Source organism: Mustelus asterias, chromosome 2, assembly GCF_964213995.1.
Source record: "Mustelus asterias chromosome 2, sMusAst1.hap1.1, whole genome shotgun sequence".
In the NCBI taxonomy this organism is placed as follows: Eukaryota; Metazoa; Chordata; class Chondrichthyes; order Carcharhiniformes; family Triakidae; genus Mustelus; species Mustelus asterias.
Window position 1 is genome coordinate 112,682,659 of NC_135802.1, and position 12,899 is coordinate 112,695,557.

Sequence of the window (12,899 nt, forward strand, 5' to 3'; positions counted from 1 at the left end):
CCACTGCACCCCCCCACCCCCACAACTTGACGGCACCAGACACCAGCACCCCCCAGCCCCCCTCCATCCCCCAAAGTGAGCAACATCCTGTTATGGGGTCGCCAAAGCCCCTCATGCTACCCCTTTCAGGTGCCCCCTCCCCCTCTTTGGCACTGCTAATCTGGCACCCTACCAAGGCATTGCCCAGCCATTGCTCCAACCACTTGGGGCTTCAATGGCTTCTGAGCTCCCTGACATGGCCATCACGGCTGGTCTCCATTTGTGGAGATCTGTAATGATGCACGCCGAGTTCCCACTGCGCCTGACGGTTGGAAAATTGCAGGAGCCGGGAAATTCTGGCTCAAAACTGACCCTGCATATTTAAATTATTACTTAGCTATGCTAATCGGTTCACGTCCTCCTTGGGAGAACTACGCCTCACATCTAGAGTACTGTGTATAGGTTTGGTCTTCTTACTTAAAGAGGGACTTCTTTACATTGGAAGCAGTTCAGAGAAGGTTTACTTGGCTGATTCCTGGCATGAAGGGTTTGTCTTATGAGGAAGGTTTGAATAGGTTCAGCCTACATTCATTGGAGTTTAGAAAAATGAGAAGTGATCTTATTGAAACTGTTAAAATTCTGAGGGTGCTGGAAAGGGTGGATGCTGAGGGGATATTTCTCCTCATGGTGGAATCTAGAACCAGGAGACAGTTTAAAAATAAGGGGTCACCCATTCAAGACTGGGAGGGATTTCTTCTCTCAGAGAAGTGTTAATCTTTGGAATTCACTTCCACAGTAAGCAGTGGAGTTTGGGATATTGAATTGTTTTGAGGCTGTGCTTGATGAACGTTTGATAGAAAATGGTGTCAAAGGTTATGATGGGCAGGCAGGAAAGTGAACTTAAAGCCACAATCAGGTCAACATGATCTTATTGAACAACAGAGCAGGTTCAATGGGCAGCAGCATCACCTACTCCCGCCTCTGTCTTACAATCTTATAGTAAGAAGTCTCACAACACCAGGTTAAAATCCAACAGGTCTATTTGAAATCATGAGCTTTCGGAGCGCTGCTCCTTCATCTCACCTGATGAAGGAGCAGTGCTTCTAAAGCTCGTGATTCCAAATAAACCTGTTGGATTTTAATCTGGCATTGTGAGACTTCTTATTGTGCCCATCTCAGTCCAATGCTAGCATCTCCACATCATTACAATCTTATGATCTGCTACCCAATCACATACACATTCACTTCTTCAAATACCAACAATTTGCATTCTGCACTGAGACTGCCTGAATCACATGATTGTGATTCTGATGCTTTGCCAATCCCTGTCCTCCCCAACATCTTCACTACATTTAATATAAGGGACTACTTCCACCTTCTCCATCTTATGTCCCCTGTGGGGTTTGGGGTTTGTCATGCTCAGTTTCACTCTGATTTAATCCAATGTAGTCAACACATCTTCATCAATGATTTCTTCCCTCATGCTGCATAGTCACCTCAAGAGCAACCCAAAGTTCTAGCTGCTGCTTCTTTAGGATATGCATTTTTGGCAGATCAGCCACTTTGCCAGGGGTCCAAGGCATTATCTGGGCAAATTCCCCAGGGTGAGACTGGTGTGGGGGGTTACCATATGGTAAAATACTTGTGTGTCCTGAAATTCTGATCCGAGAAATTTTGGGTGCATTAGTTGAGGATATGGGATCATTTTTCACACTTGCCAATAATATGCAGTTTTTTCTGTCCACTATCACCACCCTCAAATCCAAGAGCTAGACTGTCTATCTGACATTAAGGACTGGATTTTCACCAAGTTGTTATGACTCAGACGCCCTTTAAAAATTACATAATTCTCAGATTCCTGAGACTTCTGGTTTCCAAAAGAACTTTTTAAGGGTGCGGGCTGGTTCAACTCGCTGGGCCAACACCCTGAACTCCTGACCTGGACAACTCAATTTTGGTAATAAGCATGTTCCAGCCCTCCATGATTTTCATGGAGTTTGGCCAGCATTTTAAAGAGTTGTGGCTTATGGCATCTTGGAGATATCATGAACCATAGTCTGCATGAAGGGACTTTTTAAAAGTGAGTTCAAAAGATTTGCCTCATGCCCTTTATGTCAAGATATGCCCTCCCATCCAAACAACCATTCACCCATGATACAGGGTGTGTAAAAAACAGCTTCAAAAAGGTAATTCATTGATAACGTTCCACTTACTTAAAGAAAAACTCCCTATTACTACAGCCCAATAAAAATGCCGATCATCCAGATCACTTAACTTTTTAATAGCTGAAATTGCAAGCACTTGAAGCCTCTATCTTGCATAAATAAACATTGTGAAATTGACAGGAAAGATCAGAAAGCGAGAACTGTAATTCAAAGAATGTTTTTGTTAGGGCTAAGGTGTGTTTGTACTCAAATGGATATCTGGGCTCTCAGCCAAGAATACTTAATGAGGCTTGCCTGAGTGTCCAGAAATCCATCAGCTGATTGAAAAACTCTCAGAGGATGGAGAAGTTCCCTCAAAATCCATGGATTCATCACCCAGCTGTTCTGATTTGCCCAGCCCTTGGAGTAGTGCCCTGATGACTGGATGCAGTGTGGTGCACGTATGCAACGGCCATCCCCCCTACCTACTGATCTTTTATGAGAGATTGTCCTGTTCAGGGACATTAAGGGGCGGCCCAGAGATTAACACTGCTGCCTCACAATGCTAGGTTGTCATATCCAACTTACACCCTGTCGGTTTTACAGCGCACTGACTTTTTCCAGTTTCTCTGGCTCCAAATTCTGGTGACTAAAAATGCTCAAACTTGCATTTTGGATAGCAGCCTTCAGTGGTTTATTTTAAGGTCTGTTGGTTTGGCTGCTCTATGCCTAAAGCATGCACACTGTCAAATTTTACCTATTCAAGGAGCCTAATGCCTATCTGCACGCTCGCTGGACAATTATAATGGAGCTTTCTTCAAAATGGTAACTCGTGCACTTCCAGCAAGGAAGAACCGTTGGTCCCCACTCACCATATTTAATCTTTCAATGCCCATTATATGCCTGTAAAATGGGGCAGAAAATCCAATCTTTAACCCTTTATACTTGCACCTACCTAACATTACTGAACTCCGCTCCACCTCACTCTCATGCTACGCAATATCTACATGTTTGTAATGTCAAGACTTCTTTCTGCAAAAGCTCCTCAGCAGTTTCTAAACACCTCACCTGCAACTTGTTCAAATGTCGGCTGGCTGCTTCCTTTTCCACATGTGTCCTGCTGGCCTACAGCCATGGCTGCTTATCAACATTCATAGATTCCCAGTCTCCCAAGGTTTCAAATTCAAAATGTTTGTCCTTATTCACAAATCATGCATTGTCTTACAACAACTTTAGGTTGCAAGTTATTCAGCCTTGCATCCCAGGTCAGTTTTACAATCCTTCAACCCTCCCTGAGCACATTTCTACCATCCCCCACTCCACATGATATTCTTTATTCTGTATCTCTTACCTATCCATGTCCCACCTTCTGAAATCCCATTCTCAAACATCTTTTTCAAGCCATTCACCTTGACTTTAAAAGCATTCTCCGACATATTTTTGATAATGCTTTTTGTCTTCTGATTGCCCTAATACTCAGACTATTCTCTCCAGGTAAAACTGCTCGAGACATTTATCATATTAGAGAATGCAAGTTGCTGTTATTCTTGTAAGCTTAGATAAAGTTACAAAGCTCATTTTCAAACTGAAATTACTTTTGTATTCACAAAATAAAACTATATTAGCATTTGACTACACAAGACACATAATATTGTTCGTGATTTGCAAATCAATTTGTTGCAACATTTTAAAAATATATATTTACCCTCAACATGAATATATGGCTTCCAGTTGTAGTACCAGCCTCGGAATGGCTTGCTGTTGTATTCTGCACATTGCTGTGATCTAAAATCAATGCTATTTTTTGGGCATTTTTGATTGTTGCAAAGCTTGTACGTACGATGAGTACCATCACAGAATTTTCCTCCATACTGTGGCCTATCAAAAAAAAATGCATCTTTCACCATTGTTATAAGGCACAAAGCATCAGAACGAACGTTATCAAGACACAGATGCGAGAGACCAATTGCGAACACCTTCATAAAACCCCCAAAGTCTGTCGAAGTTATGCTACTGGTTTGGTCAGACTATGCCAACAAAGATTAATACTGCATGGTTTTCAAAAACAGTCAAATTGTTTCTATCATCAGAATACAAAGTTTTCTTTGTATCATCCAATGATTACGGAATCTTTTGACCTTCTTTCTACCCAATGGCCCCCTTCCCTTTCCCCCTTAAAAGGGAAAAGCATCTTTAGTGTCCAAAAATGACTGTTGGGCTAGATTTTCCATCCCCTCCACATAATTAGTGGCACTAATCCACCAAGTCTCCTTCAACACCATCTTCCAAACACATAAGCTCTACTACCGTGCAGGACAAGGGCAACAGATACTAGGGAACACGACCATCTACAAGCTTCGCTCGAAGCCACACACCATCCTGACTTGGAACTATATCATTATTGCTTGGGAAATAGCCTGGAACTCCCTAACAGCACTGTGGGTGCACTTATACCACATGGACTGCAACAATTCAAGAAAGCAGCTCAGCACCACCTTCTCAAGGGCAATTAGGAATGGACAATATTTTCTGTCCTAGCCAATGACATCCACATCCCATGAAAGAATAACCAAATGATATTTTTCCTTTGGGGAAGGATGTGATTGCACCAGAAAGAGTGCAGAGAAGTTTCACCAGTATGTTCTCTCAGCTGGAGAGTTTAAGCCATGAAGAGAGACTGGCTAGGCTGGAGTTGTTTCTCTTAGAGCAGAGAAGGCTGAGAGGAAACCAGATTGTGGTGTACAAAATTATGAGGGACTTAAGATAGGGTAGATAGGAAGAAACTTTCCCCCCTCTCAGAAGGGTGAATAATCAGGCCACTTAAAAACTACAAAGAGTCGTGAATGAAGCCCAGTCCATCACTCAAACCAGCCTCCCAACCATTGACTTTGTCTACACTTCCTGCTGCCTCGGAAAAGCAGCCAGCATAATCGCAACCCGGACATACTCTCTTCCATCTTCTTCTGTTGGCAAAAAGATACAAAAGTCTGAGGTCAAGTACCAACCGACTCAAAAACAGCTTCTTCCCAGCTGCTGTCATCAGACTCTTCAATGGACCTTGCATTAAGTTGATCTTTCTCTACACCCCAGCTGTGACTGTGACACTACATTCTGCACTCTCTCCTTTCCTTCTCTATAAACAAAACATACCATACATATAGTACGCAAGAATACCCTTTCACTGTATAATAATACATGTGACAATAATAAATCAAATCAAAAAGAGGTAAGGGGCAGGAGATTTAGAGGGGATTAGAGGAAAAACTTTTTAACCCAGAGGGTGGTGGGAATCTGGAACTCACTGCCTGAAGTGGGGTGGAGGCGGGAACCCTCACAACATTTAACAAGTATTTAGAATGCCATAGCATACAAGGTCATGGACCAAGTGTTGGAAAATGAGATTAGAATAGTTAAGTGCTTGATGGTCAGTGCAGACACGATGGGCTGAAGAGCCTCTTCCTGTGCTTTAAAACTCTATGACCGGAATCTTATCAACTTTCACGTGCAATGTGGTTGATTCTTAAATGCCTTCCGAAATGGCCTAGCAAGACACGCAGTTCGGGATAGGCAGTAAATGCTGGTCCAGCCAGCGATGCCGACATTCCATGAGAATGCACGCTGCAGCTGGGAATAAACTATAAAAAGAACCTCATGCAAATTGTGGCCCAATGATTGCTTCACATGGGCAACCGAGATGACTAAAGAGAATCTTAACTAATAAGGCGTGCAGTGCATTTTTGGTTTGGATTGAACATGTGTACATCACACCTCAAGAGGTGCAACACCTAGTTTTAAACTAAAAATGTGTTGTGGTATCAAAGTTCTAGACCATAAAAGATGATAACACTGTGTTCAGGTTTAGTCATCATATTACTCATTTTAGAAAAGGTGCAGTAAACAGAGGGGATGAGCTATGGGGAAACGTCAAAGAAAATTCAGCCGGCACTCTAGAAAGAAATTATTGAAGTCAAAATACCATCTTACTAAACAAAATATTAAATGGTATACGTGAGGTAGGCTTGAGCCAGTAGTAGATTAATAAGAGGTGGCTAAATTGCGAAGTACAAGGATATTTAGATCCAGAATATATTTTTTAAAAAGACAGTCACTGATTTATCACAGTGCACAGCTGGCAGAGTGCAATGCATTCTAGTGTGTCTAATCGTTTTAAAGGACCGGAAATTGACTCCAGCATCAAAAGGAAGGAAACATACATTTCTAAAAGTTATGTTTAATGATTTGTACTCCTGACATGGATTGTTTTGTAGAATTGATTAAGACTAAACATTCAAGCAATAAAAGGGCTTCAGCATTTTTACAGCAGAAACATCTCTCTACAGAAACACAAAATGTGCTCCTGGCCCCAGTGGTATTTGACAAAGCAGCACTGTTATTTCAATACATGACCATTAAGGCCTGTAATGGCAATCAATTACACAGGTGTGAATAGGTGCATTCCTTCTCCGACATTTCTACAAGCTACGGAAAACAATCATGCACCAGTTTTTCCTTTCACTGCCTACTGTGTATTTATTTTGCAACTAGTCTTATTCGGCTTAACCGACCACGATGAATCAACTTCATTAACAATTGAACAAGCATTTACATTCTTGTGATGTAAACTAAGTATTGCCCATGTGAAGCAATCATTGGGCCACAATTTGCAAGAGGTTCTTTTTATAGTTTATTCCCAGCTGCAGCGTGCATTCTCATGGAATGTGGGCATCGCTGGCTGGACCAGCATTTACTGCCTATCCTGAATTGCTCTTGAACTGCGTGGCTTGCTAGGCCATTTCAGAAGGCATTTAAGAGTCAATGACATTGCACGTGAAAGTTGATAAGATTCCGGTCGTACATATCCTCATGTATGTTAAAAATATCGTGTGGTTTTTAAATATGTCAAACTGTTTTTAACACCGACTACACAGCCTTACTTCATATCATGCATTGATTAAGGAATCTCTTCTTCCTATCCCATGTCGCATTTTCCCTACCCCTCTTAAAAGGGAAACACATCTTTACTGTTCCTTAGAAGCTTTTGGGCTAGGTCTTCGTTCTATCTCCTTCACATAACTAGTGGCACCAGCTTATAGCTGTCATACAGTCAACAGCATTCCTCAAGGTCAACTCGCCAATCTTTGAGCAGTTAAATGCAACTAAGCCCCTCTCTTTCACACATGTCTCAGCTTACCATCAGAGCAACAATTTCATCTTTTCACTTGTTAAATGCAGTGAATAAATTCAGTACATCAATGCAATTGTCTCCTGATGCAAAGTAGTGTCATGATGATAAGGTGAAAAAGATAGCAATAGACTCCAGGACAACATCAGCAAAAATGGGATAACAAATGGCAGATGGAATTTAATGCATTATGAAGTGATTTATTCTGTTGGGAATAATGAGGAGAGGTAATATTAACTATATGGTACAATTAAAAGGGATGCAATAACACAGAGATTAAGGGGTGGGGGTTTGATTTACCCAAGTCTTTCTGGATGGCATCATAAGTTGAGAAAGTTGTTTGTAAGTCTTTTGGAATATGTAGCTTTATAAATAGGTGGGTTTGGATCTGATGAGAAGTTAAAATGCTAAAAGCTTCAAATCCAAACACAAGGTGCCCATTTCCAGTTTCAATGGAGATGGAATGGGGCAGGGGGAGATGAGCCAAGCCATGCTGCACTCTTTGGCATTGGGTCAGTCACTAAATCCTTTTAAGGAGGCTGCAGCCTCCATTTTAACATGGTTTCCATATTTAAACTCACATTGAGGATGCTTCTCAGGCCCTGGGAAGACCAGCAGGGTTAACAAGAGGCATGATCAAGGGCTGGATCTATTAGGGAAGGGTCTTGTTAGCTAGGAAGAGCATGAGAGTTTCCTCCAGGCTCAACAAACTAACTTTGTAAAGCCAGCAACCACCCTACTGCATAATTTGTCCAATCCCCCTCCACAATCTCCTCCCGACTCCACATGATCACTGTTCCCTCCCCTCCAATAGCATCTCTGCTTCCCCTAATCCCCCACGGTCAACTCCAAGACATCTCCCACTCCCATGACCATTACTAGGGCTGGTGATGCGCGTTATCACACACGACGCTTGAGATGCTCAGGAAATAAAGGCTTTTATTTGCTGTTACAACGAAGCTACTAATTATATACACGATCCCAGACTGAGGGGTCCCAGACAGAGCAGTGACCTTTATACCTCTCCCAGGAGGCGGAGCCCGACTGGGATGTACCATAATAACTATAATACAAGGTGTAACAGCCCAACCCTAACCCCAACAGCAACAAGTAGAACAACCCATCCCTAACCCCAACAGCAACATATATACATACTTGTAGTACTGGCCAGACCCTGGCTCAGTACTATCTAGTGGGAACCAACGATGGTTCACCACAGCTGGTAATGCATAAAAACTCTAACAATGACCTGATTTAGGTCCTTACATGAAATACAATCTTGGAGGCTCAGAAAAGGAACAATGAAGCTGTGGAGTTTCATGTCTTATTGGCAGTAGCAAAATTAATCTGCATTTACAGTGTAAATCTAGCAATGAAATGACATGCTAATAAACGTTAGCAGAAAGTGTGCAATGGTGGAGTGGCACAAATCATCCACCTAAATCAGCGGTGAATTGATCCTAAAGGTTTTTAAAATTTTATTTTTAATCTGTCATTGTGATATTTTTGTATCAATTTTGATATTCACACACATTAGTATCGAACACAACAATTTCCAAAATGCGAAACTGTGTATAAAATTTATTTTGAGAAATAATTTTTGGGATATAGGAATAGGAATCTTTGTCCTTTTTGCACACCCACCCTTATATTCACTCATTGTTAAGTTCTCAAGGACCAATTCAACAATTCCCAAACAAAACTGGGTTCCTATATAATCTTTTTCTGCATGTTGTTCTTATTTTTTTCTTACTTTCCCTTTCTGTCTCTTTTCTCTCTTTCTGTCCATTCTTTCTTTCCTTCCCTCTATTTTTCTTTCTGTATCTAATTTGGCATAATTTACCCAATTTCTTTCTCCTTTGTTCAACCGGTCTCTTTTTCTGTTGTTAAATTTCATTGGTTAAGGTGATAGTCCATCGGACAAGACGTTCCTGAGCTTCCAGATGCTATGACATAGCTATACCATTGTCACTTGACATTTCCAGCAATTTGCGAAGCAAATAAGGTGCAATTTGAATGGTGAGGATAAAAATCCAATTAAGGTGATTTGAATCATAGAATCATACAGTGCAGAAGTGGCCCTTCGGCCCATCGTGTCTGCACTGACTTTTGTTTTCGAATTGTGCACATATTTGCTCCTCAATGTCTCTTTGACTATCCGTGGGTCTATAATAAACACCTAAAAATGTGGTTGTCCCTGTCTTATTCCTAAGCTCAACCACAAAGCTTCATTTGATGCCCTCTCCAAGATATCATCTCTCCTTACTGCAGTAACTGACTCCTTAACTAATAATGCAATGCCTCCTCCTCTGTCTGACCTGAAGATTCTATATCCCGGAAAGTTTAGTTGCCAATTGTGTCCTTCCTTCAATCATGTCTCTGTGATGGCTACTATATCACACTTCCACTTGTCAATCATCGCCCTCAACTCATCCATTTTACCTGCAATAATCCTTGCATTAAAGTAGAGGCCATCCAGACTGCCCTTACTTCATTGAGGTTTAATACAGCTGCGCTCCCTCTGGCTTGTTTGTTTTACTGTATGATTCTATGCCCTTATTTGCTAACAGTCTGCATCCCCTCCCCCTGCCAAATTAGTTTAAACTCCTCCCAACAGCACTAGCAAAATATCCCGCAAGAATGTTAGTCCCATTCTGGTTCAGATATAGACCGTACCACTTGTATAGGTCCCACCTTCTCCAGAAATGGTCCCAGTGATCCAGGAATCCAAAACCCTCCCTCCTGCACCAACTCTTAAGCCACGCCATTCATCTGCAGTCTTCTCCTATTTCTGTGCTCGCTAGCACATGGCACTGGGAGCAATCCAGAGAGGTCCTACTTTTTAGTCTACCGCCTAACTCCCTGAATTCTTGATGCAAGACCTCATCCCTCTTTCTATCTATGTCATTGGTACAAACATGTACTATGACCTCCGCTCATCACCCTCCTCCTTCAGGATGCCCTGCAGCCATTCAGTGACATCCCAGACCCTAGCACCAGGAGGCAACATATCATCGTGGAGTCGCGTTGACAGCCACAGTAGCATCTATTTGTATGCTTGATTATAGAATCCCCTATTACTATTGCCCTGTCTCTCTTCCCTCCCTGGACACACTGCTGGAAAAACTTCCTGCTGGCCCCCCGCACTGGAAATGTGCCCAGTCTTTCACATGGAGCAAGAGCAAACCACAGCTTCGAACTCTCCTGTCATGACTAAACCCTGCGAGATGTGGCCAATCCATCAATATTTTTGGCTGTTATAATTTCTGAAATTCTACCATTCAGAGAGGAGGCTACTGTGACTTGCGAACAAAACCTTCATTGCAGACTCAATCTGAGCTACAAAATGAAAAACGTGTCAGCAGACTCACTGGTTAACACCAAATTATTTACATAAACTATTTTAATTTCAATACTGTTGGGAAAATATACCAATAAAGAAGTTTCCACCACAAAATTTCTTCGGCTTTTCTAGTGAATAGTATAGATGAGAATCATAACTTGGAGATTTTTTTATGTACTGATTAGATTTCTATGGAAGAGTAACTAAGGTTCAGGAAAAAATGGCCATACTTTTTAGCAGTAATGGCCTTGCAGACAGAATGAACTTAACATGATACGGCAAATTGATATTATGAGATATTGCAATTAAATATTCTATATTGTAGTTTCAAGATGGTTTCCAATGATTTCTTAACATTTGAGATTCCTTGACTTGTTAAGTTGTCTTAGGGAAAAAACTGAAGGTTTATAGATATTCTGAGAATAATACCAAACCAATACAAGAGGTATTATTCAGTCAGCAGTGGAAACAATGAACTCATAGAGGTGCGTGTCTGAACAGAATATCAGTTCTTCTGTGATTATAACTTATGGGAGAAAGAAAATCTGGAGGAAGTAGTTTCTATTTAAAGTAATCGTATCACCTCCTTCTGGAAAAAGTATAAGAATACAGTGGAGCGATAACATTTTATGGACCCGAACCATCGCGTTACAACGGGGCTCCACTGTACATGCACATCTATTGCAATATTGAAATAATGCTGCACTTATCATTTCGCTGAGACCTGAGATTTCAGATATCCTTCTCTGTTTAATTCTGTTTGATGCTGGTTAGAAGTCGTCCAAATATTTTTATGGTTCCACTAGTCTCAATAGGACTCATTACTTTTGGGCAGTCAGGAAGCTTATCAGAAGTTCTCTGGCCTTGAAACACCACATTACTGCCTGGCTGCAATTGCACATTTGGACCTCAAATATCTTCCTGGCACTGGGCAACTCCAGATTGGTTCAATTTTGCCAGCCCTTATTGAAATAAACAAGGCTGCTTGAGGACGTAAATACTCCCTCCATAATTGCCATCATTAGTGGAAAGCAGATACAAAACTACACGCCCACATGAAAAAAAACAGAGAACTTACTCATGGTACTAGTTCTATTGATTCTCATCCAAACTGAGATTTATTCTTCCTATTCGGCTCAGCTCTAAAAAAGCCAAACGTTACTTTGATTTCAACTCCCCTTTTAGAACAGCTCAACTTTCCCTATGGTACATACGTTTGTCCTGGTTGTACTTGAACGATTTTCATTTTACAGTGAATAATAACCGGTCAGTCAAATTTAACATTTAATAGTTTTCCATATACTAAAGATACAGCAAACCTAATCACCGTCATCCATCAAATACTTCATGTCAAACATGTTTTGGAGCCTGTTAAAGGTCAATAACATTATTTAAGTGCTGCAAGAAATCTCAGAAGATTATAGGGTTGAAAGTCATTATGGATATTGAAGGGCAAGGCTATACAGGGATTTGGAAATAGGGTTGAGAATTTTAAACAGGTATGGGTTAGTTCAGTTGAAGTAACCTGAATGATGGAGAGCAGCTAGAACTGTTGGTAAAAAGTTAACTGGTACAATGTCAAGGTCAGGAGGAGAGAGCTTTTAAACAGTCTACTATGCTACATTCACTTGCACTTTAATCAGTGGAACAGTGCTGGGACTGGGCAGCTTAAACAGCTGAAAAATTTGACACAAGCCTCACCTGTACTGTTCCTTCTGCCCCATGGAGAATGGACTACCACATGCAATTGTTATTTAAATTCATCATTATAAATTCTAAAGACACTTGGTACTGATTAAACACAAAAATCAAATGCTTTTCTTTCTAATGCTTTCAAATGCCTAGAAACTGGGCATTTACTATGGATCTACAATGGAGCAGTGTTTCAATATTGGCTACGCTGATAAATTGGAGTGCGCAAGTTCACTCCTCTAAACTTCCTACAGTTTCCAGCTCTCTAGAGCTGGGTTAATTGCATTGTAACATTTCTTTTTCATTAGCTCTTACACCACTTGAGAGTAATTAACTGATTATTATTGCAGGAGAATCTTGATTGATTAGGTATCTTCCATGAAGCTAAAAGGATCCTATGGCTCTAACCCACCAAGTAAAAAACTGAAGTAAATAGCAATTCTGCTCATTACTGAAAACAAAGAAAAAGATGATCAGAGTAAGGTCTTGGTATTGATGAGTGGAAAATCCTAATAAGCTATTTTATAGGGTTCCTCCATCAGCTAGAAGTGAAATGCAT

General features: G+C 41.0%; 1 protein-coding gene across 1 annotated transcript in view; it reads right to left on the reverse strand.

The window, feature by feature from the left end:
• LOC144480979 (A disintegrin and metalloproteinase with thrombospondin motifs 16-like) overlaps positions 1-12,899 on the reverse strand; it is a 235,139-nt gene that overhangs the window by 77,551 nt on the left and 144,689 nt on the right. The window contains exon 12 of the mRNA XM_078200606.1: positions 3,829-4,001. Coding sequence (XP_078056732.1) covers positions 3,829-4,001 — 173 coding nt within the window. The remainder of the gene's footprint in view (positions 1-3,828; positions 4,002-12,899) is intronic.